The following is a 26550-nucleotide window of genomic DNA, read 5'->3' on the forward strand; positions in this document are numbered from 1 at the left end:
GCACACGAAGAGATAAGACGCGTCAGGAAGCACCATCCATCTTTATTAAGTAAAAACCACAGTTATCATCGGTCCCCGAGAGACACGCAAGAACTGAGTAAATTAACTTGCTGGGGGGCAGGCCGGCAGCATCCAGTAACCCGGGTCCTGGGCGGGTGTTTGCCATCGAGCTGACCGAGCGAGCGAGCGAGCGAGCGACCGGCTCTTTCCACGTCGACCACTCAGCCCTCTAACGTGCTGCGGTGAGAGGACATGCGTGTCCTCCGGGGCTATTATCTGTCACCTCTCGGGGATGACCCTGACTGGTCGTCCGTCCGGCCGGCCGGCCAGCCAGCCAGACAGCCAGCCGCTGCGGCTGGCTAGATGATGGCCCGCGAAGCCGCAGCGGTGCATAGATGGTCGACGACCGCTCCCGCACCCACTCCGTTTTAAGTGGACAAACCCCGGAGCCAGGCCTTCCCGAGACGCGCACTCCTAAAGAAGGTCTCCTCTCCCTTCTCTCGGAGCTTCGTTTCTCTCACGCTCCGTGCCCCATATTTTTCTCCTAGTCCGCTTCTCTCGTTTTTGCCGTCGTCTTGCGGGAGCGGTGAAATATTGTTCTCCAATGACACTTTGACAGAGACTGCGAAATTGGACAGAAGCGAAAGTAGCGAATAGTGAGTGAAAACCTCTATGGAGAGAAACGGAGCCTCCTATGATTCTTTATTTGCACGAGGAAGGCTTTCGAAGTTCCTCGCTGGAAGGGTGATTTTCACGATGGAAGATCCGGACGAGGGACGTGACGTATACCGTGCTGGAGACCGTACCTGGAAAAAGCGTAACTGTTGATTCGGAGGGGAGCCGATAGTCCAGCAGGGAGGGGGGGGGGGAAGTCAGGGCGATCAGCCCTTGGGAAGCGCGCTCACCGCCCTTCGCCGACGGTACCGGCGAGACGGCCACCTACGCTCCTAACTGGTCGCTTGGGATTCCTGGACTCTAACTATGGGTGGATGGAGCTGTACTCCCGCCGATTTCCGCCCCGGGATGCGAACACGATCCCGGGTGTCTTAAAGACCTCCGGGTGAAGCGGCGGTTCGTCTGCTCCTTCCTCGCCGGGGCCTGTTTACGGCTCGCTCTGCTCTGACAGCGCTATCAGCTGACTGTAGCTGTCAAGTCAAGTTCTAGTTCGTTCGTGGAACTCCAGAGACGTTCACCCCCTCCAGCCTTTATGTGATACGACCAATCCATGATGGATCTGAAAGACATCATCAGTTTCGATAAAACGATGTCAGCCCTCAATGAAGAAGAGACTTCGGATAGCGTTTTCGAAACCGCCCTCAAGGCGGCGATCGGTAAGCGAACTTATCGTTGCCTGCGGTGAACTCCGATCACAAAGAGATCACGAAGAAGAAGCAATGATTGCGCATCGTCTCTTGGCCTGGCGGATGCATCGGCAGAAAGAGCCAACAATCCTCCAACGACTTTTGATCGGAGCCGCGTGTTCCGCGATGTATCGAGGCAGCGCCGGACGTTAAATCACGCATTCCCGCCATTTCAAGTTCCTGGTTTCGGAACTCGACATCCGAGACTTGTATCGGCAGCTTCCTCTGCCGAGCGTTCCGCAGCTCCCCACGGAAGAGCTTGTCGAGCTTAGCTGACTCGGTATCTCCGCGTAGAGAGCCGCTAGTACATCTACAAGACGTATAGAATTTGTCTCTTTCCAGATCGCCTCAGCCCCGGAGATGAATCCAGACTTCCGTCTGAGCCGCGAAACCTTGACCAATTGATGTTCGGGATCATGGCGGTCCTCGTCGAAGCGTCAAAGTTTGGAGTGACAGAGAACACCTTAGAGCAAGAACTCAAGGAAATCAGTGGATTGAGCGATTCGAAGCGGATACGAGCGATTGTCACCGCATATCGTGACAACGTCGCATCTTTCCGTGCCAAGATGAGAGGAATCAGCCCGTGCTCATTAGGGGAAATAGTCGATTCGGTTGCCTCCGTTAACTGTCGCTTGACGTCTACCGAAGTCGAAAAGTTGGACGGGGCTGGCTGCGTACTGAAACTCGCGACGTCCGAGGGCCACGACGACGTGCAGTTCCACTGCACCGTCTCGCAGTTGGAAGACCTCGATTTGACGCTTCGGCAAGCGACGAAAGCGGTAGAGAAGCACGCGCAGCAGTAATCGAAGCTTCCAGTTGTATATACGTCTGCCGAGAATAAAACCTGAGAGAATTCCAAGTTCCTGAACCCTCAATTTTATTTTCAAGAATCCTATCTATTGCCGTTCTTCAAGTCGGTGAGTCGCACCTTCATGATGATAATCCAAGGAGGGTGCACTCATCCGTGCTACGGACGTATACGAAACGCGCCCTTCCGCCGGGGAGCTCTTCTCCGAAAGCATCGTGCGGAGAGACTTCTTCGGAAATGCTCGATATCCTTTTGAATCATCTTCGTCACCTGTCGGTCCTTGCCGACCGAGTCTGATCCCGTCAGGGTGGGAATTTCCTCCTAAAACATAAACGATATCCGTCGACAAGGCGGAAGCTCGTGAAGCCTTCTGGAACAAGATTCGAACCCTGTTTGAGGACAAAAGGAGCCTGGATCCAAGGGAACCTAATGAGCGGAGCGATTTCAAAAATGAAAAACCTACCTCCCCAAAAGAGGAAGCGACGAAATTTACGGATGAACGTCTCTCGTAAGACAGACCATTGGCCAGCGACAAAAGTTCGACCGACATTAGGCCACCTGCGGGCTCTTGGTGAGCCGCCGCTTGGATGGCTTGCGGAGCGGCTCGTTGGCTTGCTTGGCCGTCGTACTCGACGACCACGACAGCGACGACGAGAGCTCTCCATACGTTTCCTACCATTGGCTCTCATCGCTTGCCCGCCCGTCCGCCTGCCTGCCTGCTTGCCTCTGTGTCGCACTTCTTCTATTGAAAAGAGACAAAAAGTTGGCCCGACGGGAATTTCCTCCTCCACAGAGATGAGGGCAGAGTGTTGCTGCGGCCGGTGGGCTCGCTGACTGACTGACTGGCTGGCTCTCAATGGGGGAGCAGGTGGGTGAAAGTAGTGCCACTGCGGGACCCCGGAGGGGGGAAAGGGAGAGAATCCGGGTATCTGTCGTAAGGGGAGTTTACGGGCGACTGAGCCACCACTTGATTAGCTGATATCGGAAGAGTCGAAAGGAAGAGCCCACAGAATGATTTTTTTCTTGCTCGGCTCTTGGCTTTCGCAGTTATTCGCGCTTTCCGTCACACATTGTCAGACAGTTCACCCCTCCGCGATTTCCTCTGACTTCCTCTTCGATCCGTCGCTTCCTCGCACCCTATATCGTTGCGTCGGCGTCGTCCAATCGATCGCGGAGGATCGTCATTCATTCTGACCATTGCGTCGAGTTACGCACGTAAAATGTAGGTATAATATCGACATTTCGCATCCAATACAACAGTCACCACCGCATCACGGCCAGCTCGATACGACACTTTGCCTCAGGAGAGTCGAAAAACCTCAACGCTGACCACGCGTCGGCGCGCTCGCATAGCTTCCGGCCCTTGACAGGCCTATTCAACATGCGGTTCACGGAATTTCGTACGAAAAGTCCGGGAAGTACTTCACCTGTAAGAAATTAAATTCAATCCTTCAAGAGGAAATCAAAGATCTCCGATCGGATTCCGGATTTTACTTCCCAGGCTGAGTCGGGGTCCGAAGGCGCGCCCGTTCCAGGTCGACCCTGAAAACGCTTTCGCGTTTCAAAGGAAAAATTGCGTTCAATCTGTGGGTTTTCAGGGGCGAGCGATGGCTAATTGGTGGAAATTGCCAGCATGCGCTCCCGCGCGAGTCAGGCTCGAGGGTGTCTCCAGTCACTCGGGGTCCACTGGATGACTCCACCTTACTTTTTTGTTCTTGTTTTTGTCGCGTCTCCGGATGAATGGGATGATCATGAGAAGCCACTTCCTGAGTTGTGCCCCAGTCTACTCCCCAATCCCCGGACGCCGCACGCAGAATGCTCTGCATCTAAGGGCTCCTAACCCTTACCAAAAGCCACCTCAATCACAACTCGGGTCGTTCCTACTACGACGACGACGCCATTGTTGCCACCCAGCGATGGAGTCGACCGTGGCAGCAGCGGCGCCGCCTCGAACAACAATAACAGTAACAACAACCACTACACAACTTCCGTAGCCACTCGCAAAAAAATGTTCGGTGTGTCGCTGACAGAGATATAAATCTTGACTCCCACTCCACTCCTGGAACAATGCAATCTTTTCGTCGCTTAACCAGATTCAAAAATCTAACCCTTGCGTGAAAAGGAGCGGAGCTCGTCGGGCATCGTGAAAGGTGATTCCTCTCCCATTCAGTGAACTCCTCGAAACCCGACGAGGACCCACCACCCGAATCCCCTCGCGGGAATCGGGCCAGGAGTGGTTGGGAAACACTTCGGCACATAGTCGTATAGTCAGCAACGTACAATATGTCCGAGGAGCGTCATACGGTCGGTAGCATTCTCAGGGGCTCGTAGACGGACCCCCTGGCGGAAGCACGCGCACACTGCATTGCTCTCGGATCGGTTTTTCTTGAAGGGCTCTCCATCGGGACGATTGCGCAAAGCTTATATGATCGCTCACGGACATCCTGTGGAAAAAGGCATCGAATTTCAAATTCTACCGGCTGTTCTTCGACAGAGGTAATCGACTATGGCCAGACGGGGCCATAAACTTTTATGTAGCGGTCGAACAGTGGTTTCGAAGGTGGAACGCAATAGTCGAATGTCCGACATACGGCTTGGTAGGAGCGGCAAGATGAAGGAAATGCAAAAAGAGGGGCGGGGAGGGGCGACGGAGTAGTTCCTACGTGTCGAAGCACCGGGAGTCATCGAGCCACGTTTGAAAACCACCATAAATACACGTGAACCGGTGCAATCAGAAGCCTTGAAAGAGTCGGGAGAAGAGACTCTCTATCTCGATTCCCGAGGATTCCACTCGACTAACCAGCAGGCGGTGGAGTGAAGTCGCCGAGCGACGGTGCCACTTGAATGATATCACTCTTGTTTACCTCCTTTGTATTTACAGTGGGGCGGTGCGGCCGTACGTCCGTCCGTCCGAGCGACCATTCGAATGTTCCTCATTCATTCGTTCATTCATCGACCGAGGCGTTTATGTGTGCTCAAAACTGTTTACATCGACTTCCAGTTGAGCGCGCATATTGTAGAGCGAGCGAGCGACCGGACGGCCGTGGTTCGTCAAGCAGAGAGGAAGTTCTATTGAATGGAAAGTGTGTTCGCTCCTCCTTCGCCGCTACCGTCGTCGGCACCGCCGCTGTCGATTTCTTTTTCTTGATCTTCTTCTGCGCCTTCCGCGTCAAGGTGCGAGGAACCGTGAAGCCTCGGGCGACTCAGAATGTTTATTCACAGCCGTTCGACGTGGTGAAAACTCTGATGGGATAATGCTGCTGCTGGCGCTGCTGTTTCTGCCATACGTTGCGGGACATCGAGGAACGCGCGGGAGCAACGTTATGAAGAGCTCGATCTCGGGACCGCGATAGCACCGGTCGTGGAGTTGGCCGCCGCCGCCGTCGTTGTCGGCGTCGTCGTCCTATCGGTCAGCAGCTAACCGCGCCCTCCTGATGAATCCATTCAGATGCGTCCTCGGGTCGATCCTTCTTTTGTCCGGCACCCGCAGCGGCGACCGAACTTATCTCACTCGGCACCGATGGCCTACGCTCTCTGATCTTGCCACCAACTCACGAAGGGTGACTCGATCGAACGTCTACAGCCATCAACAGAATGCCAGGCATTCAATAGAAATGATGGATCCCACGTACATTGATTGCTCCTTACGGCGAGCTGCATTGGGTCGCCTTTGGGCGAGGTCGGATCGGCGGGACGATATCGACGAAGCGGAATGTTTTCGCGAACGAGGCTTCGCGCCACCCCTTGCGAAGGGTTTAGGTTTTAAATAGAAATCTTTTCTTTCTTCTTGCAATAAAGACAGTTTGGTATATGAGAATGGGGCTGACTGGGCTCCTCGATAGCGTCGGTCGTCGTCCGACCAAAATGGATGACCCTGAATTAGTGACGAACGGAGAAGCCACCGTCGGATCTGACCAATGACTCTCGGCACGATAAGAAACTTTTTTTCCCTTTTGTGTACCAGTTCGACGAGGCCGTGTCGCTTCGGAACGAGGCTGTCCGAGGATAACCGCTCCAGTCCCGCACGTACTGTTTGCTCTGTTCAAGCGATAATTGGGCTTCTTCGCAGAGGAAGATCTTCGCTCTCTCTATGCCGGCTTGTCTCAGTCGATGCAGTACAGCCTCCCACCCACTCGCCATCCCGTCCCGAGGCTCAGCTGTTCTTAGACAGGGAGGATGATTATTCCTCATTACGAACAAGCATAGTCGCCATCGAATCGACTGCTCGGCTTTTTTAATCGCCGCTACCATTCGCCACGTTTCGAATAGTCACCGATCGACCGGCTGCTCCAACTCGGTCGAGGAATTCCTACTCCAACCAGGCTGGGAGATGTTTCCGTAGAACGAATTCATTGGCCGACCATTCATCCGTCAGCAGGCAGAGATGTGTGAGACTCCTAATGAACGCCAAGGGCGATCCCTGCGGAAAAAAACATGCCCGTCCACGCTGGGCCGCTCGCTTTGTCCGATCTGCTCGACGTTGAAAAAAATGCAGCTCGAGTTCTTCGAAACCGATCCGCTGAAACCCAGGTTGTTTCAGTTCTTGATCGCGGAGTCTTGAATTTCATCGAAATTCGGCTTATTCCTCGATAGTGGGAAACCGGTAGGAACAGGAGCCGATCGTGGAGAAGGATACTTGTTTATCGAGCCGGAACTCTGCGAATCATTTCCACACGTCCCACTCGGTCGGAGCACGCAGTTCCGGCAGCGGGTAGTGCGCGACTAACAAAAGCAACTGTGGTATTGTCGCCCTTAGGGCCAGCAACCCTCTGCGGCTAACGGTCCTGGCCTTCCCGCTAGCTAACATGCAGCTTATGGCAGTAATGAGAAAAAGTTAATGTTGTGGCCAAAGGTGTCGACGGCATATTGTTGCTGTTACCTGCCTAGCTGCCAGTCTGCGCGTTTGCCAAGTTGCTCTCTGACTCGTTGGCGCTATACGAGAAACGACAAACATTAAATACAGAAGTCGTGCAACACCGGGGACAGTCACCGGCCATATGTCTTCCCTTCGGCCTGTTTTGCCGCCTCCTACCGCGCCTCTACCTGCTGGCCGCTCAGTCGTCTACCTCTTCGCTCCCATGAAGTCTCGAGCGTTAAGTTTGGCTCGGACAGAGAAATTAATGACGACCGCATCTTCAGAGACTCGAAATCTTTCCCCACCTCTACCGACGACGACGACGACGCCGCCTCGAAAGACGGTGCCAGCTGGAGAAGCACCACGAGCGCTAGAAACGCCTCACACACGCAAGGAGCTCTCTGTTTGTGATGAAGATAGGCAGTTCTTCGTGAAGGAACAGATTAATCCGACAATCGGGACGATTCAACACAACAACGACAACAACAACAACACCGACTACCCCGAGCTCCCGCAGCCGATCGGCGCACTCTGCTCAGCTAAGCGCCTCGACCACGTCATTTGATTTATCGGAAACACTGCTCTTCTCTCCCCCTCATATTTCTTTCCAAATATCTCCACCTCGTTCCAAGATGGGCTCTCAGGGTCGATGGTGCACTCGCTGTGGAGAAAGCGTCGCGATCGCCTCGGAATCGCAGCAAATCTCCAAGCCCGGAGAGAATAATTCTGCGAATATGTAAAAGAATACAGATGGTTTTTCTCTCCAGATTGGTTGCGGAATTCATCGTTGATGATTCTTCAAAGACAAAATCGAAGAACACAAACCGTGTGGACACGAGATGAAGGGCGGTCCGGAGCGTACGACGAATTTCAAGACGAGGCCTCGGGCACACCCACCACCTTTAGGGTTAGCGAGCAAAGGTGTCTAGGTGTCATCGACAGACACTTTTTGTGCCTTCGGTGGAAAACAAGTTTGGTTTCGCCCCTCGTTGACTGCAAACTCGATTGAATGCAGCGCGGAGAAACCTCCTTTTCCATGTTCCTCATCTGGTTCAGCTCCGTGATCTCGACTCTGTGGTCAGCGGTCATACCCGTCAGCGGAAGAAACGATTTCCCCTTCCTCTCCCATATCTTAGCACCATACGTCCTCCATGAAGAAGGTTGCGACTTGCGACTCCATTAATCTGTAGCGGGAGGCTCATCCTCAGAATGATTCGTGGGAGAGGCAAATCCATGGGACGCCCTTGTTCTCGATTTTTCGACGATTGTGAGAATTCGGAGCGATTCTGAGGATCACGATTAGCGTAGAAATTTGCTTGTGTCTTATCCAGGGCCATTCAGAGCCAGTGAGACTCGCGGTGATAGAACGCCTACGAGAGTGGTGTTTTGTTACTCGCGAGGAATCGTGAAATGTTTTATTAACGGTGTCATTATGAAGTAGGCGAAGCATTATCGGTGCCGCAACTTTGCCCTCTCCGCGTAGTTCGATCGAAGTCGAACGAGCGCGCGCCAAAAGATGGCCTCGTTTTAATATATCTTCATTTGCGACCGAGTCGACGCTGTGCGCTTCGGACTGCATCCCTGTTCATGTTTCTCCTCGAAGGTCCTCCGCCGCTTGGAAGGGGAGTCATCTCTCGAAGCTGGGGGCGGGCTGACTATTTGGACGACCCGAAAATGAGAACTCAGAGCTCCCGCGCAGAACTGACGGCCTACAGCCCACGACTTTATGATGCACTCTAGCAGCCGGCGAGAAGCTTTAATAAAAGGCCACATGCTTAATACTTCACTTATATACTGTCACTTATAGCAGATCGACCATTATAGGAGATCGATCGCCGGATGGCTCGGTGACTTGCTCGGCCGTTGCCGCCACTGCATAAGTGCCAGGAATCCGAAAGTATGTCTAGGTGTCGTCTCCAACGACCAAACGCTTGTTGTCGTCCGGAATGCTGACCGGATCCTTGGCGACACGACAAGACAACTCCAATCGAAAGCAGCTCGTCGAAGCGTTCTCGATCACGCGCATACCCTCCCCCTAGTATAGCTGTGCAGCGCCTGTCTTGTGGCTCCTCTCGCGCTAATTCACAAACAGACGATCGACTCGGAGAACGCTCTCAGATGGAGAGACGCTAAGTGAAATCGTTCGATAATTGAGTTTGAAGCGTTTAGTTCGATTCGATGGAGCCCGGCACGCAAAGTCGGAATTATTCCCTGCGTCAAACACATCGTGTATCAAACAGAGCAACTTATCGACAGAGATTCGGGTCTGCAGTCCGCTGCGGGAGACGATTCGGTACCGCGAAGATATGGTCGGAATAAGTTCATTCAGAAAACGAGGGGAAGCTAAATCTATTTGCCCGTTGATGTGAGGGTGGAACGCTCATTGCCGATAAAGTGGTGAACGCACTCACTGCAAGAGGTGTTGGGTGGGGGAAGGGGGAAGTTCCCGATATTTCTGGCGACGCCGACGTGAGTAGCCATCCCTGCTGACCCAGGTCAGTATTTCCATCCGAAAAACCAAGCGGTGAACTACGACGAGCTTCAGCATGCGGGCCGAACCCCAGAGGCCGAATGATCCGCCAAGGACCATTGATTCCATACAAGAGAAGTATACAGATAAACATTGTGTAGACACGCCGGTTTGTTGTGCCATTCCCATCCTGTGAGTTTGCGGACGAGTAAGTGAGGGGAAGAGGACGTGAGAAAGAGACCGAGCCACAGGAACTGTTAACCACAGTCGAACGAAAGGATGTCCTCGGGCAAGCTGCAACCAATAACCAACACACTACTGAACCGCCCAAAAAAGCTCGCTTACACCGCTGATAGGGACATCGCCCGAGGGAACAACAAGGGAGTTATCTACCCAGCCGGCCCGTCCAGCGATTCGCGGCTGCACTTGGCGTAAAAACGTCTCACGGTAACAGATGCCGTTCCCGGATCTAATCCACGGACGGCTCATTCGATCCCTGCCGAACTTTCTTCTCTCGGCTGTGAGGACGCGTGACTGACCGAGCATCGACTCGATTGCGATCATCGCGGGCAGAGATTCCCCCTTACGCTCTTCCGCTCTCGATAGAAAGTGTTGCCTCTTTCAAATGTCAACCTCCGATAAGAGGTGCATCATGCAAACTTACTTAAGGGGCTTCTCCGAAAGGGGAGGAGTTCCTTGAAATCAGTCCGCTCGACAGCGAGGAGAACGCAACAAATGTTATTCGTTGCGAGAAGGGGAGAGTTCGAGAGGGAAAATCGGAGAGTGCCTAGACCGGGCTGCTCCTTTGACTCGATGGGGGGGTTGGCATCAGCTCGATTCATCCACCCTCCTTTCCGCGGCGTCTTTCTCTTTGATTCGAACACAACACCATAGTATTCAATAGCTATTCAACGACTCTCCCCGCGAGCATTCGAGCTCTTAGCTCCGAAGTTCTGTGCGCGAAGCTCCCCCTTATCAATGATAATAATAATTGACCACTCGGATCTCGGTATCCGTCCGATGCCCTGCGACGATTTCTCGCTGAACCAAATCCCGCGGTCGGGCGGGAGGAATAATTCATTTCGTCCAATTCGCCGTCCATTTACTTCGCCTTCTGATCGCCTTTGGTACCTCTGAATTTCCCCGATGTCTCGAGCGCGAAATTCGCTCCAATTCCGTAAACGAGTTGGAGCTCCTGCCCGAGAATGTTCGGAGCTGACCATTGGCCATCGGATCATGCTCGCTGTCTCCGGAGAGATCATCCGGAGAGTCTCGCGGGGAAATCTTTGACGCTCTCTGCACCGAGCGCGGTGGCATCGCCGCTTATCGTGCGGTGTGCTGCTCGTGTATGGAGAGGAAGTGGTGTGAGTTCGTCTGTTGGCGTTCGTTCGTTTGTTTGTTGTTTGTTCGCTTGTTTATTGTCATCGGTCGCTCCATTCGTTCGTTCGGTCGGTCGGTCGCTCGGTCGACGGCAGTGAGAGAACAATCTGAAGCTCAATGTGTCGCTCGAAGCTAGTTTGCCTGCATGCCTGCCTGCCCGCTCGTTCGGCCGCCGACACTCCGCAGCCCTACCATCGAGCGAGCGAGCGAGCGAGCAACCCATTCTCCTTAGCCCGTACGGACGAAAACGCCGGAGGCAGAGCCGAGATCATGATGCATTTCCGGTGTTCTTTTCGCTTCCACCGAAAGCAGCCGACCGACCGACTGACTGAATGCAGAAGAAGCTGATAATAATGAAACGAGCTCACTCGCTTTGGCTGCTGTTTGCTCGCTAGACAAGCAAGATTATTTTGCCTACTAGGTCGACTCGATGGGTTTTTCGTCCGTTCACCGCCTCTGTCCAGCCGCTCCAGTGAGAATTCAACAATCCCGGGGACATCGGGGAAGATCTCCGACCGTGAGGAACATCCGGAAATTTGGGAGGGCAATCATGGGGATCTGTCGCTCCGTACGGTCTGTCGAAACTTTGACGTTATCACACGGGGACGTGAATTCTTGAGACGTCCCCCTGACAGAACTACCGACGACGCGTCGCCGACGTTGAATTCAAATTGTTCCACCCCTCACTGAGGGATGATCCCACTCCAACCTGGGCAGCCCTTCGTCTCCAGTGAGCTCACCGCGAGACATCTTGGAAATCTGACAAATCACGGAAGTTACTGAAAAGCAAACACATCCAGGCGGAACCATCCCGGGAATCTAAGAGACGCCATACCGCGCCCGGAAATCCCCGCTGCTGAACAGGCTGTGCGTCGTACTGGTCCGTATTGAGCTCCTCCTCTCCCAACGCAATCGGATCCGGGCTTGAAACGTAACAGACGTCCTGCGAGAACCTTTGTTATGATTCCGTTTCATAATTCGAACGACGTTGAGCTTTTCAGAGTTTCAGGATTGGGTGGGAGTTTGTAGGAGGAGCGTCGAGAGGGCAGAGGGCAAAGGTCGCCAGGGGCGCCAATCCGCACTCGGGACAGCCGCACGAGCCAATGGCAGCCCTCAGGAGGATGGCGAAGGAGGTCACAGGGTTAACTCAGGAGGGCAGCTGTAGCACTGCCTGCTCCGGCGTGCATCCCACGTGTGGCTCTCGGTCTCACCTTCTTTCCTCATTCCATGAATTAATATGTTGAGGATACCATGGAAAATCATCGTTCTCCCCAATGGATCATGGCTGAAAAACCGTGCCTTGAACTGAATATCGTAGGCTCCCGGGACAGGTATGAAGTTTTCTGTTCTCGGCGAAAATATTTCGGACGATTGAGGATTATAGCAGTGTCGATTCCGCGTCTGCAGAACCCGAAATCGTTCCACCTCCTCGCTACATCGGACGACGCTATCCACAGGGGTCAATGAGGAAATCTCTCGATCGGAAATCCCGGCGAAATGCTGGCTTGTCGGAACTCGATCTTCGAATCGAGGGCGGGTATCTATGGGAATAGAAATGTGTCGGGAGTCGGGAGCATTCAGGCTGAATTAATTCAAGGTTCGAATACGGAGGGCCGAAAAATCGATTCCAGAGTATACAAGCAGTGCATCGGACTTGACGTCCGATCTTTGATGGAGTGCATCGTGTTCGAGCAGAGGATAGAATCGCTTTTTTTCGAAATCGAATTTTCGTCGCTCCCAAAACAAAACTTCGTTTCCATTCGCGCTGCTAATTCCTCGAACCAATTGACTACCCTTACAAGAAAATTCATCGCTGGTGACCCTGTGGCTCCAAGAGCAAAGGAAGTGAGCTACAGTGTCGAAATAGAACGGAATTCCGGGCAAGCTCGTCAGCACAGAACCGACAAAACACCGTCGATGATGTCAGTTGTACTCCGAGTGGACAAGTCAGAAGATCTCGGAGAGAAACTCCTCTCGCGGCTCCGGGGCGGTGAGCCTCAGAGCGATACGATCCAGTTCATTTGTGGTGATTCCACAACTCGTGAAGCTCACACGGCTGTTCTCGCCGTACGGTCGCCGTACTTCGCCAAAGTGCTGAAAGACGTGCCCCCGGGTCAAACGGTCGAAGTGGATTTTTTCGGTGAAGTTATGGATCTCATCTTCGAGCACATTTATACGGGCAAGCCGCTCATTGTACGAGTGGAGCAAACTGTCGAGCTCTACGCCGCGGCCACAAAGTTTCATTTATACGATTTGAAGGAGGATATTCGAAAGTTCTTGCTACAGTCGATGGACAAATGTCTGGAAACCGAAAGTTTCCTCAAGCACGATAAAGTTGACGACGTATATCAACTCACCGATATATTCAATCACCCCGAGCTCAAGTGCGACCGGATCTCTTTGATTCAGCGCATCACACAGTGGGCGCTACGGACGTCCATAGAAGACATCAGACCAATCGTGGACACGATATCGAAGCCGGACCAGCCATCGAGGAGAGCTGTTCGGAATTTCCGACGCATTTTGAGCCCCGTTGCGGTCTTCGCACATGTTCTGAGGCGCTTGATCCAATGGAGCGGTAGAAATTGGATATCTGTATCGATAGTATCATTCATCGCAATTCTCTTGCGAGACGAGAGGATCTGTCTGAGAATGATGAATTGAATAGGGCTAGTCTACTGATAGGAGAAAAGATTTGACCAATAAAACTCAATGCTGGAAAATTCACTCCTCAGTCTCGCTCATAACCGACATCCAGACTTCGACAAGGAGTCACAGTCTGCGCTGGAGAATCCCCTCTATCCTTCGTTGATTCTATCCGAATCCGCGGAGCCGCTCGCCGTGATTCTCCGATAGAATGCCTACGATGTGTTTTGCCGCGTGTGATTCCTCTACGAGAACGCCCTGGCGGAAGTGACTCCTCTTCGCGCGAAAGGGGTGGTTCGCGCGGCTTGGGCTCCTTTTGGGGCGCATCCACTTCCTCCGGGGCATTTTTTCTCGTGCTCCGAAATTGATGAAGTGCAAATTGGACCCCGCGAGCTTCCATTAAGAAAGCATTAGTTGTGATAAGGGGTTCGTCTCGCTCGCCCAGACTGAGACACACGCGAAAGGGTTGATAAGTCCGACGCGGTGATTTTTCCGCGGGCGACGATTCAGCAACGACGGTCGCAACCGCCACCGTCGCTGCAAACGCCACTAGCGGTAGCAGCAAGACGGAGTCACAGACAATGATGACTTTTAGATGAAAGCCCACCAACGCATAATGAGCTTAACTCATTTTATGTTTCGACCACCTTTCTATCGGTGACTACGGAAATTCCAGAAAATATTGTACTTCTCGCCAAATCTTCAATTATTACCCAGACTAAATCATATATTTCTCCTTTTGTGTTCGCTCCAGAATATGGTGCTCTCCGTGTGTTTCCATTCGTCCCCGATCGATCCGCAGAATCTGTGATTAGAAAAAACGTCTCCGCCCGCACTGCGGCTTCTCCTATTCGGCCTCAGAAGGGGTTCCGCTCCTCTTGTCTCATCCCACTGGCTTTATTGACCATCGACTTCTTTGCGTTTCTCGTCCAAACTATCTATCTGGTCGCTGAGCATCCATGGATATTCATCCATTCTTGCGATTCCGAATTCCAGTATATCGACAAAACTTTATAAATTAAGATAACACCCTGCTTTGGAATCTATATCACTCGACTAGGGAACCGGACCACCTCCACCCACATCGGGGCGGAATCGAGTCCAGGAGTCCGGCAGAAGCGGCCTCTTTTGAACATGGGCTCCGAGTCTCTAGGATATCTCAGGTGTCCCTGAACGACATTTCAGCTATCTCCATCATTTCGGGACAACCGGTACGGGAAACCGTGGGTTGCCATCGAATAACTTTTTTCAAAACGTCTCCGAGGTGGTGGAACGCCTCCGCTCTCGTGACGACAGAGACGAGCTCCCCGTCGAGGTCCGCTCCTTGGAACATGAGTTTGAGCGAGCTCGTCATGAGTGTTTCCAGTACGTCTGGGTCTGAGGATGAGCTGAGAATCTGACGATACACCCGGAGGATCTCTTTCGCGACGTACTCGCCATCGTAGGACAGCGATTGATTCTGTACGAAATCCATGGCCTCGCTCAGCAAGCTCTCGAACTCCTGACAGCGCCAGTTCCGCTCGAATAAAATGAACGAGCGAATGTTCGGGTATATCGTCGTGGCGTCCGGCGCTGTCCTCAGGAAGCAGATCAAGGCGCGCAACAGAGCTTGGTGGCGATCGGTGGCGCTCAGAAATTCGCGCCAATTGATGACTTTATGAAACTTCGCCTGGCTGGCATCCTGGATGCCGGAGAGGAAGTCTACGAGACCTGCCCAGAGGGCCGGATCTTGGCTCTCGAGAACTTTCGCGTAAACCTCTGGGAGGCAACGATCGATCCGCTGTAAATAGTTTCCGTCGATTTCGGTGTCGCCCCGGGTTCCGCTCCACCGAATAAACTGCTTCCGAGCGAATTCATCCGATGGATCGGAGCGGGTGAAATCCTCGAGAATCTCCAGATCGGGATGAGGTGTATATTTGATGGTTGGGAAAATTCTCTTCTTCCTCTGAATATCGTGCGTTGCTTGACTTGAGATGGGAGAAACGTTCTTCTTCATCGGCGAATCCCTCGAGCATTCCAACTTTGTCGAGAGTTCTTTAACCTGGAATCAGAATACGGATTTCAATCACGGATTCACAATCATATCTCGACAGATCGCCCAGCGGTAAGGAGAGCTCTCGGGTGAAAATGAGCAACCTAACCTCTTCGCATGAGTATATTCAGGGAATTCGGTGAGAACTTACCCTCTTCCGAAGACTAGAGAGCTCGTTCTCTTTGAAACGTAGGTCGCAATTGACGGCGTTGAGTTGTTTCTTGCAGTTCTTCTCACAGAAATCAGCGTTCGCTGCCCGTAGACGATTCACTTCGTTTTTCAGCTCCAGCTTTTCCTTGGCCTTCGCCATGAGCCTGGCGATCAAGTTGTCGATTTTCTTCTGCATCTCATCCGCTGTCGCCCTGAGGATGAACAATCCCTCACGTAGGCGAAGGAAACGACGACCAGCCCTCTTCAGCGATGGTGTTGAAGACTCGTTCTGAGCTTTTTTCTCAAGTTCAATTCTTTCGGCTCAGTATATGTAGCTTCATTTCAGTTTCTTCACTCACCTGCTTGCTGTTCGCGGGACGTCGACATCAATCTGCATTGCGCTGGAGGTCGTCGCTGCCATCTGTTGAGTGGCTTGAGTGCGGACAAGATAATCGTCGACCAGAACAGCTTCATCCCATAACTCTTGATCATCGTCGCTGTCGTCGACGCGGGGTCTTTTCTTGCTCATGGTTCGCGTCGCGTTCTCGCCGGAATCTCCCGAGACGGCGTCGCGTCGTCAGCTAGATGCAGCGTATTATTAACTGGCTCGAGAGCGGATTTTTCCTCTACCCAACTCTATCTGAGGGGGAGATGAATCTCCCGTTCGTGAACCTTGTGGTCGGTGTGGAACTCTGCTCCGAAGCGGGCGCAGCACCCCCACTCATGAAGGATGACTCAAGACATGTCAGTCATCGACAGCGCGCAAAGCGATCGCAAAGCCTTCTCTCGAGACAGGCAATACAGCGACAGTGAGCAAAGCGATCGCAAAGCCTTCTCTCGAGACAGGCAATACAGCGACAGTGAGCGATTCAAAGGCTCCGAGATTGCACGACGATGTCGCGAAAAGTGACTTATGTTTATTTGGCGCGTATCGGAGCAGTTCGACGCGGTCTAGGCCCTTCCGTTCTGTAAATGAGCCACCGGAACGTCGCCCTCTCTTCCTCTGACTGCTGCTGGTGATGACTGGGATACGGGGACGTCTTCTTGGCCTTTACAGCGAGTCCTCGTTCCAGAGAACGTATGAACAAATCCATCGAGAGAATATCGCCCGGTGCTCGACAGATTCGAAACCCGTCCATATGAAGTCGGAGGCGATGATCCTTGTGATCTTTACTAGCCTCCCGATACGGGGGAGGCGGCCGCCACTACACTATGGCAGGCGATTCGCGGACTCGGATCCTATGATACCTCGAGATCATTCCGATCGAGAACATCCGCTCATCATCGGGTGAATTCCGTCTTTCGATCGATATGTTGTCCATCGTGGGCACTCCTGACACTATTCGCCATCGAGTCTCCTCGGGAAGGGAATCGAGGATCTGATCCCATTCACCGAAGCCGCCCTCGCGTCCGAGTCCAACTCTGAGGAGCCTCGCCCGTAGTCGCAGGATCCTAGAGTAGGTTCAAGGACGAGCCCCCCACTACGCTACTACCGCCCAATCTGCTCTGCTAGAAATACAATTACATCGTAACCGGTTGGATCAGCTTCGATCTGCATGGCTCGGGGAAGCTGTATTCTGATGCTACAGAGGTATGTCTTCGTCGGTTTAGTGCCGAGTCTCTGGTCAGAGATCCTGTACTCGGGAAGATTCGCAGTGCCTTAGCGGAGTATTCGTACGCCTGACCCGGGAAGATCGACTCCATTCAGGTTCTCGATGAGTAGAGTTGGAGAGATATAGTTTTCATCCGCGTTATGTTCTGTTCGTCGGATCCGGCCGACTTCGGGCTCGGAATCGACGGAATGCTGCTTCAGGTTCTGAGACCCGACATCGGCTCGGAATCGACTCGAGGCCATCTTAATAGCTTCAAGCTTCATCTATTCGTCAATGACAGGGCTTGTGTAACTGACGGAAGAGGAGCGCAAGCCGAATGCTTTCTATCATTCATTGTGCTTCACTGACAGTGTCCTGTTTATACCGCCGTCTTGGAAACACTCAAGAGCGAGGGATGCTCGGAGACCCCGGCGCAAACAACCCGGGGGATAGAGATGAGGACGAGTGCGTCGGAATCGACGCTCGCCCTTATACGACAGCAAGCTTGAACGGTGCCAGCGAGCTTGGAGAGGAGGGAGGGCTCGGTAAGTGAGACACCCTACAACTCGACCGCGACATTTGGAGAGATCGTGGATGAGTCGGAAGGTAGCTCAGAGAAAGCGGAGAAGTTGAAGCTCTTATGACGATGCCTCGATCGTTTCTTCGAGATGTATCGATATCTCATGCATTTCAGATATCCCGAACTCATGACTTGTTCGTCGCGGGTAGTGATTTCAGGATCCATCTGAGGTTTTCGTAGTACAGGGACTTCTGATGAGATCACGTTGATCTTGTGTAGACTGGGCTCGGCTTTGCGGAGCCTAAAGTTCATTCGAACTTGCGACCTATCTCAATGGGTCGCCTGATTGTGAACCGGTATCAGACAGAGATCATCAGCATCGTTTCTCTCTTCTCTCTTCCGGGACAGAGAGATCCCCTAATAGTGAAGTATGTTCTTCCAGAACGGGGATCTCCTCAATAGAATCAAGCGTTTCCCGAACCGCATTTCTCAGCATACGTTCTTCCGCTCAAGACAACGCCGTTCATCCGCCATTCACCGGGACACCTCTCCGGGCCCGGTCTCCGGATATGAATCTAGGCCCATCGTTGACATAGTAATCCTCCGATATAATGAGCGAGAGTCCGCCCTGTGACCGTCCGATGAGTACTTCAGCTCATTTGCAGAAAAGTCCAGTCGCGGTGGCAAGGGAAAAGGCACTTGGCGGCGCGGCGGCAGCCTGAGTGTCTCTCTGTTGTTATTATTTTTCGGTGGCGGCACACCAGCGCCTCCGCCATAACAGCGGCACTTGACGGAAGTAGCCAGTGGTTTCGATACGGGGATGTAAACAGTGGCAGCTTATTTTTTTCCCGAGAAAGCAAAATAGAAACGGAAAGCGAAGACTCCCTGACGCAGGTCCAAGAGTCCGATGCTCGTTGAGCAGCTCGAGTGAAAACACCAGCGGTGCCGACAGCATCACAGGGGACAGTGCGCAGTGCGGTTCAGAAAATGTGATGCGGGTCCAGCAGGCGCGATGTGTGAAGCGACAGCCGAAGGCTACAACAGCTCCCCGGCGGGAACGAGTTGTCCCTCGACGGAGACAGGATCTCAGCCAGCCCAGTTGACTCGTCGCGAACTAACGCTACTAGCCCAAATCAACAGTCTGCTCTTTGGTGTAGTTCGTATGCACCTGCCAGAAAACCAGAATAAGAAGGCGCTTATCGAGAAAGGAGTTCAGGCTCTCGAACGAGTGATCATAGACGTTCGCCGTCGGGCGGACCGCAAGGAACGCTGTCGCCGAAAAAAGCAGAGAACGCGGACGCCGTCCCAACGGAGACGGCAACAGCAGCAGTCCAAAAGAACACAGCAGCAGCAACAATCTCAGCGAGAGCAGCCGCTCCAACAAGTTAATGGAGAAATCACATCAGTGCAAACTCAATCGACGTCGCCTTCTTCGGGAGCTAGCGCGGCGCTTGTGGCCGCTGCGGGAGGAGCTCGGGAAAAGGAACAGACCGAGATGAAGGAGGAGCCGATGGATGTCGACGAAATCCAGATGAACGGACACCACGTTACGGACGACGAGGTCGCCCGCTTAACGGCTCAGAGCACGAAGCTAAACGGCGAGTGCTCATCAGAGAACGGTTCGCAGAAAGCCGAGCCGGCGGAACGCTCTGAGATCCCGGTGGAGTTGTGGGCGAAGTTAGGACATTTCAACCTGTTACTCGAAGACTACGAGAAGGCGCTGTCAGCCTACCAGAAATATATCCACTTGCGCGAGGATTACTGGAACGATCTGAGCTTCATGTACGGCCTTGCCATGGTTTATTTTCATTATTCTCAATTCGAATGGTCGATTCGAGCCTTCCGGGAAATTCTCTATCTCGAGCCGGAGTTCTGTAAAGCGGCCGAGATCCACGTGCGACTCGGACTCATGTACAAAGTCCGAGGAGACTATGTGGAAGCGCAGAAGTGCTTCGACTTCGTCGCGGGTGCTATCGATGAGGACAAATTATCAATTTCGAAATTCGAGCTTCAATTCCATCAAGCCCACCTGTTCGAAGTGCAGGGCAAGACGCGGCAGGCCAAAGAGTTATACGAGAGTTTGTTGGAGAACCTCCAGCTACCGAAGGGCGTGAAGGCCGAGGTCTTGCGTCAGTTGGGCTGGATGTATCACTCACAGGAGTTGGGACCATTGAAAGGATGCTCGATCCTTCCTCCGTTGCCGCCGAGTGCGGCGACGCCGATGCAAGCTAACCAGCAACGACAGTCATTCGCCATCCAGTGCCTTCAGAAGAGCATCGAGTGCGACCCGACAAGTGGACAGAGTCTTTACTTCCTGGGTCGTTGTTTTGCCGCTATCGGCAAGGTACACGATGCCTTTATATCGTATCGGAACTCTGTCGACAAAGCCGAGGCTAACGCTGATACGTGGTGTAGCATCGGAGTTCTATACCAACAACAGTCGCAGCCCATGGACGCTTTGCAAGCGTACATTTGTGCTGTCCAGCTGGATAAATTACATTCGCCGGCGTGGCTGAACCTCGGCGTGCTGTATGAGGCTGTTAAGCAACCTAGCGATGCATTGAAGTGTTACATAAATGCTCTGCAGGGCTCGCTCTTCAGCCCCGATTCCAACTTGAACACTTGTCAACTCCCTTGAGGGTTTCCAGCAGCCAAACCAGATCTCTCACTGGGCTCTTATTGTTAGGATGAACCAACGACCGACCGAACGACTAACTGGCTGACACACTGACTGATCGCAACATCAGCGGTACGACCGACAAACGGATGGACTTGAAGACTGGCCATGGATGGACTTGAATGGAGATGGTCACTGTTCAGATAATCCGTTCGACGATCGAGTCAGCGGGGGAGTCTCTTTCGAGCTATTCATGATATGTCTTTGTCGGCGATTCGTGTCGACTAATGTCACTGTTTGGATGATGCCGATATTAGTGGACAAACCCGTGGAATATATATATTATATAATATAAAAGTATCTACCGATCACCGAGTATACATTTATTGGTCAAGTGTTTCAGACCATTTTTGTAAAAGTTCATTATTCATAGATCGAACGTAGTGGTGAATAAAGTGACGGAATTTTCTAAGAAGCATCGGCGATCTTGCTTCGCATGGGCTCGCCTGAAATTACCATTAGGTGCCTTTCCCCGCAGATCTCCCGCGAAGCTCCACAGGGGAACTCTATCTATGATTTGGATGATCCAGGATTCCTTCAGACGCTCCATTGCCCTGGATCGAACGACCATATCCACCAGAACTCAGTCAATTGTGGAAGGATGAGGGTACAGGAGGAACATTGGTATTTCATCGCTGCGGAAGAGACATTGCTCTTTTCCGGGGTGCGCACTGAGCACGGAACTTCTCGCCAATTGTAGATACCATCGGGAGGCCTGCCTTCCCTCCCAGACTCGATCCCGTGAATATTCTGCTGCAAGCCCGGGTATCGATAATTCCCAACCTCGAGTGGGGGACCTGAAGTGCAGTCGGTGCAGCCATCGAATTTTCCCTGAAGCGCTCCGCTGACGTCGTTCCAATGAAGTATGCCGTGAACTTCCTCCGGAGGCTCTCCTATTCCACTTTAATCCATTCGCATTCGGGGTTTTACACATTTTCAGTTCCAATGTTCACGATAGATGCGTTTACAGGTAAGGATAATCATCTCTCGTGATCAATGCTTCGACTCCCCGGTATGCTTCGCTTAGATCCTCGGCAGCTCTCGGGAGAATGGAAAATCTTCGATCAAACAATCCCGCTTTCTCCGGTATGCGATAGTTTTTTTGATCTGCGATTCTCCGACAGAACCATGCAAGTCACTTGAAAGGAGGCGGCCTGCACCCCGCTCTAGCGAGCGGCACTACCGATCGCGCAGGAGTTGCAGCTGTCAGAATGCGCTTGCACAACTGACAGGAATCAATACCTGAGTATGCTCGACCGTGTATGGTCTGATGTGCTTGTTCAGAGTGCAAAAGTAATGCATCATCTATATGCGGTCTGTCTTTCATTTCGATTCCAATGTCTGCCAAAGCGGCGGCGGCCACCCAACACCCGAGGGAGTGAGCAAGTCCGCCAATGCCGCCATCGGAGTGCCAGACAGTCGTCTCGTCATTGTCTCTCTTCGATGATGGAAGCGATGGGCGTGGTGGCAGCTTTTTGACATGCTCCTGATCTTGAGGGGATTCGGGATCGACTGATATGACAAGCAATGTCACTCAGGAACCGCGAAACAGTTTCGATGCCGAATCCCCCAAGAACTGCAACAAGTCCACACGTAGCTGGTGCCCGCCACACGAGGCTCATCCTTGTCTTCTTGTCGACGTCCAAGGATAACTCCGCGCTGAATCACTCGGCGATCGACACGCTCGACGCGATCGACTCTGTGCGACGCGTGGCAAATAAATGATCATGCAAGCAGACGTGTGCGAATTGGTGTCATGATTCTTCAATGAACCTCCTCGGAATGCGGGAGGGCTCATCCGCACAACTGTCAGATGCAGATCTGCATCATTTCATGGTTCATCGGGCTGAGGGCTTCATCAAGGTGCTGCCTCTCGTTTCGGGATTCTCTCTCTCAGGAACAAGCCCGTCATGGCTTCAATCGTCCGCTGGCGTTCCTTTGTCACGGAGCCAACGGGCAGTCAAATGGACAGAGGGCTCGCGAACAAGTCCAGGAGCCGCGGTCGCCGCGAATCCGGAGCGAATTTCGCGATTTTCCGCGATTACGGGGGAATGTGAGGTTTTCCGCGAATTCCCAGTAAACTTATAGCGACGGTACGACTCCAGCGACATCTTGTCGCGAAAAAATCACCTTCCTTCCGATAGCCTACCGAGCTCCAGCACCGAACACCGGCACCATAACCCGTGAGGACCTGTCTTCGCGGGGGCGATTTGAGGGTTGAGAGGAGCATTCGAGGAAAGGCATGAGTGGAATCATCTAGAGAAAGTCTCCTTAAGCTCGTAGGTATCCACGAAGACAGATATTACAACTCCGGCTTATTCTCGTTCAGATTGATTGAATTACTTGGCGGTTGGTGAAATTAGTATGAGCTCAATCCTTTATTGTTCCTCGATAGATGACCATTACAGGTATCTTAATGTTGGAACGCGAGGAAGCGTGATTATTCGAGCTTCCTCTGCTCCGGAGAACTCCAGGTTTCCGATGATGTTGGCAACGATGCGGAGCTAGGATTCCACATCACTCTCTCATCGTGGAACCTCTCGCCTAAGATGATGCATAGGGCGTATCGCACTCTTTCCAGGAACAGCGCCCGTTTCCCACCCCGTGATAAATTCTGCCCTCAATTAGGAGGACGAATCTCATCGAAAGCTCAGCATAGCATGTCATTCAGAGCAGTCATCCACATCGGGAGTCACCATGCGAACCTTTGTTCAGTTAATAAATAACAACTCTCGCTGGATGATGCTGCATTCGTACTTTAGCTCTCAACCCAACCAGTTGGTCTGTCGCTTGAAGTTCGCTCCCTTCTTCGAATTCTTGATCAGGAAAGATTTCTGCGGAGACGTTTTCTTCCCTTGTTCTTCAGTCTTCGGCGGTGAATAGACGTAAGATCGTCCCGTACCAGTGGCCATTGCCTTCTGTGGCGTCCTCTCGAACATGATCGTTTGAGCGGCTCTCGTGTGTTTGTACTGACTGCGGAGAAATGAATGTATATCCGATTATTAGATGGGCTGAATGCGGATATACACTATACACTGTGAAGGAATTGTCGCGAAAATGTTGAAGAACAACTTACCCCCTCTGTGCGGCCGCTGCTCTCTGGTATTGGGCCTGCTTTTGTGGTTGAGGAAGTGAGGTTTGCTGACGGGGAGCTTGCTGTCGTCCCGATGTCTGGAGTGCCACTTGAGGTCGACCCTGCTGCGGTCGCAGAGGCTGCTTCTGCACCGTCGGGGACTGGCGCATCATTGCGGCCTTGCTGACCTCCGGGAGCTGTCCGGGTTCGTTGCTTATCCGGATGGACTGTGATTCTTTCTGAAGTCCTGCACGGACATACATAACCCTCGAAGCCCCTTGATTCAAAGGTTGCACTCGCCTGAAAGAACATCCGTGGTCGCTCAGCCAGTGGATCATTCTCCTCAATTCATGAAGTTCAGAAGCGTCTAAATTCGTAGTCCCCAAGATAATTTCGCGGATGTGGGCTCACGAACCTCTGCTGTCGCCTTTGGCGGGTGAGATAGTCGTAGTATATGGTGTTAGTCCTCGGTCCGTAGTAGTAGTAATAATAGTAATCCGGGTAGCTGTATCCGTAGTTGGTGTAATAGTAGACCGGGACTAGCACGTATCGACCTCCGCCGTAAGAATTCCCTGAAGGATGGAGCGAGGATTCGGATGAGCTCATTGGTGGTGCTACTTGCATTGACGATTCGTGACCATTAAGATTGAAACCCTGCCTTCCTACTAGCTTACAGCCTTCTTACTCCCCCGCCTTTTGCTAGGCGAGTTTCTAAAAGTATGGTTTGGGCGTACCCACTCCGGGCGTCCATCAGAGCTCGAAACGACCTCTCGAGGATTCAATGAGGCGTTGAAACTATCTACGAAATCCATACTCAATTCACATCCAGCTTTGCTTTGCTTATGTGAACTCTCACCGAAACCTCCAATCAGTAATCTGCTGTACAAGAGACTCGTGAGTCCGAAGAGCAGCATCGGCAGCAAAGCTCCCATGATACCGATTCCCGCGCAGCGTTTACTGATGCTGTGATGTTTTCTCTCTTGCAAATGCGCTTCCTTATCTGGTTGATCCAAAGTATCGGGGAAATCGAACGTGATATCTTTGATCTTCTCGAAATCTGGAGGGTAATCATAACGATGAATTAGTCGCGATACCTCAGAAGTATGAGCGAGCTCAGGTCAGTCACGGGCGCTCAATTTGGCGAAAGAGAGATTTCGCCACTATTGACTCGGTTTCCTCAAACCCACTCATTTTCCGCGTGTGATGTAGTCCGATATTCACTCTGAACGGCAGTTGCAGAATTTCTTCTCCGACGTTGCTCGAGTTCCATTCGGCTTGATAGAAGTCTACGTCACCGATATAGATGTTCATCAACGCCATGACGACGGGGACGGCACAATCACACGGCCACCTCCGGTTTCTTTTTTCTGAAGCGCTTCAAACTGAGGATCCTCCAAACTGAGCGTCTTTCGGGCGGAAGTCTTTCGTAAATGAATGGCAACTGTAAATTCCAGACCGTGTTTTCTTCCCCTAGGAGCTTGCTAAGATAAGGAGTTTATTCAGCGTCGGATGTCACGAAATGCTTTCCCTGAAAAAGTACTGCGGATCGTCGAGAGCGCAGCGCGTTCCTCGGCCTGTCCAAGCTCGAGTGGTCGGCATTCAAGGCTGCTGTCAAACATCGACACAGGCGGTTAGAGCTCCCAATCTTGGAGGGCCATCGTGGGTGCAAGACTTCACAAAGAATCATCTGTAAATCCATCGGAACGTGGTCGCTTGCTCTTCCGCTGGCAAGCGGTGGGAACGAATTGACATAGATGCCGCATCACCTTGTTTCTTGTCTATTGTTCGGATCGCTGACATTCGCGATGTTCTTCAAAACGGCATACCGACACAGATGATTGTTGCGATCAAGAAGGATCGATTTTTTTCCCGACAGACATGCCGAGTTCCGCGAGCAGTGGTCTGCCCAGCCAGGGGGCCTTGATAAGCGACGCGAGCTTAATACCGTGACTGCTACCTTGACGAGACCCGGACAGTTACTGATAGACGAATTTTATATGGCTCGAGCTCCAGGGCTGTCTGACATCAACAGGAAGTTCTTTCGGAGGTTAATGTGACGTCCTTGGCCGCTTTCGGTCGACCTTGATCCCTGGCGGCTCCCCGAAAATCATATCGGATCATACCCAGGATCACATGGCTGGTCAAGCTCAGTCGGCACCCGCTTCCGAGATGCTGCATTGTCCTCTGGCCAACGGATATCCGATATATCTGCTTACTCTGCAACTTTCCACCCTTGGGTAAGCTCAGCCCAGATCCTGAAGCGGAAGTTTTGATGGTGGGCTCAGACAGATCCGTGCGACCGCGACTCGGGGGTACCATGTGACATTCTCTCACTCATAGATGTAACATTGACGGGCTGACTGAAGAATTTCATTCGTCTTTTCGCTTTTGAACGCATTTCAAGGGGGGAATCCCCAATCCAATGTGCCCAATGTAATAGAGCTGAATAGAATAGGAGTTTAGCTCGGATGGCCTTGACCAAGGAGAAACATTGGTCGAGCGAAACAAGTCATGTCGTGACTGAAACCAGGATAAGGCATTCTTCAGGCTCCACGCCTGAGACGAAAGTAAACGCTCGTTCTCTGTCGCGTCCTCCTAGCGAGCGAAATGCGTGTTTTCGACTATTCAGTTAAGCCTCTTCAAAATAATCTATGTGAGTCAAACCTTGGGAACACCGGGGGCGACTCCGGTTTCCAAAGAACGTCGCATACCACAAATCAACATGTTCGGAATGGAGGCGAGCATACACGCCCATTGTAAGCATGAAGTAGCGTGAAATGGGTTACGGTTGGTTTGCCAAGCGGACCAGAACGCTTCGCGTCTTCCGCGTCGGCGAGCCGTGATTTGTTCGAGCGTGCGTGAGAGACCAGAGATGTCCGAAAAAAATATTCGCGCGGGCTGAGTGAGCCTCAGTGAATTCTCTGCGGCCGTCGACCTCTGCGGGGCCGACGAGTTGCTTGAATCTCCCAACTGCTGGGAGAGATCG

At 52.4% G+C, this 26550-nt stretch overlaps 4 protein-coding genes across 4 annotated transcripts; 3 read left to right on the forward strand and 1 right to left on the reverse strand.

Annotated features, from left to right (window-relative positions):
- Positions 1 to 1121: 1121 nt before the first annotated feature.
- Positions 1122 to 2217, forward strand: LOC100900121 (COMM domain-containing protein 3-like). The gene is made up of 2 exons (XM_003743658.2): positions 1122 to 1331; positions 1704 to 2217. The coding sequence occupies exons 1-2, from the start codon at positions 1226 to 1228 to the stop codon at positions 2162 to 2164; spliced, it is 567 nt and encodes a 188-aa protein (XP_003743706.1). The 5' UTR covers positions 1122 to 1225; the 3' UTR covers positions 2165 to 2217.
- Positions 2218 to 12747: 10530 nt separating this feature from the next.
- Positions 12748 to 13538, forward strand: LOC108864298 (uncharacterized). The gene has a single exon (XM_018639640.1). It carries the CDS (start codon positions 12792 to 12794, stop codon positions 13536 to 13538), a length of 747 nt encoding a protein of 248 aa, XP_018495156.1. The 5' UTR covers positions 12748 to 12791.
- Positions 13539 to 14679: 1141 nt separating this feature from the next.
- Positions 14680 to 16277, reverse strand: LOC100900262 (uncharacterized). The gene is made up of 3 exons (XM_018639641.1): positions 16062 to 16277; positions 15704 to 15914; positions 14680 to 15561 (listed from the first exon to the last, which is right to left on the reverse strand). The coding sequence occupies exons 1-3, from the start codon at positions 16229 to 16231 to the stop codon at positions 14680 to 14682; spliced, it is 1263 nt and encodes a 420-aa protein (XP_018495157.1). The 5' UTR covers positions 16232 to 16277.
- Positions 16278 to 18622: 2345 nt separating this feature from the next.
- LOC100900404 (histone demethylase UTY-like) lies at positions 18623 to 20732 on the forward strand. The gene has a single exon (XM_029111566.1). It carries the CDS (start codon positions 18827 to 18829, stop codon positions 20450 to 20452), a length of 1626 nt encoding a protein of 541 aa, XP_028967399.1. The 5' UTR covers positions 18623 to 18826; the 3' UTR covers positions 20453 to 20732.
- The last annotated feature ends 5818 nt before the right edge of the window (positions 20733 to 26550 follow it).

Source organism: Galendromus occidentalis, unplaced genomic scaffold (assembly GCF_000255335.2).
Source record: "Galendromus occidentalis unplaced genomic scaffold, Mocc_1.1 scf7180000077450, whole genome shotgun sequence".
Taxonomy (NCBI): domain Eukaryota; kingdom Metazoa; phylum Arthropoda; class Arachnida; order Mesostigmata; family Phytoseiidae; genus Galendromus; species Galendromus occidentalis.

What these genes read in the sequence shown, in the direction of transcription:
- LOC100900121 (XM_003743658.2), top strand. Translation starts at nt 1,226, where the DNA reads ATGATGGATCTGAAAGACATCATCAGTTTCGATAAAACGATGTCAGCC. An exon ending in CGCCCTCAAGGCGGCGATCG is followed by an intron (nt 1,332 to 1,703) that starts GTAAGCGAACTT and finishes GTCTCTTTCCAG; the next exon opens with ATCGCCTCAGCCCCGGAGAT.
- LOC108864298 (XM_018639640.1), top strand. Translation starts at nt 12,792, where the DNA reads ATGATGTCAGTTGTACTCCGAGTGGACAAGTCAGAAGATCTCGGAGAG.
- LOC100900262 (XM_018639641.1), bottom strand. Translation starts at nt 16,231, where the DNA reads ATGAGCAAGAAAAGACCCCGCGTCGACGACAGCGACGATGATCAAGAG. An exon ending in GTCCCGCGAACAGCAAGCAG is followed by an intron (nt 15,915 to 16,061) that starts GTGAGTGAAGAA and finishes GTTCATCCTCAG; the next exon opens with GGCGACAGCGGATGAGATGC. An exon ending in TCTCTAGTCTTCGGAAGAGG is followed by an intron (nt 15,562 to 15,703) that starts GTAAGTTCTCAC and finishes TTCTGATTCCAG; the next exon opens with GTTAAAGAACTCTCGACAAA.
- LOC100900404 (XM_029111566.1), top strand. Translation starts at nt 18,827, where the DNA reads ATGTGTGAAGCGACAGCCGAAGGCTACAACAGCTCCCCGGCGGGAACG.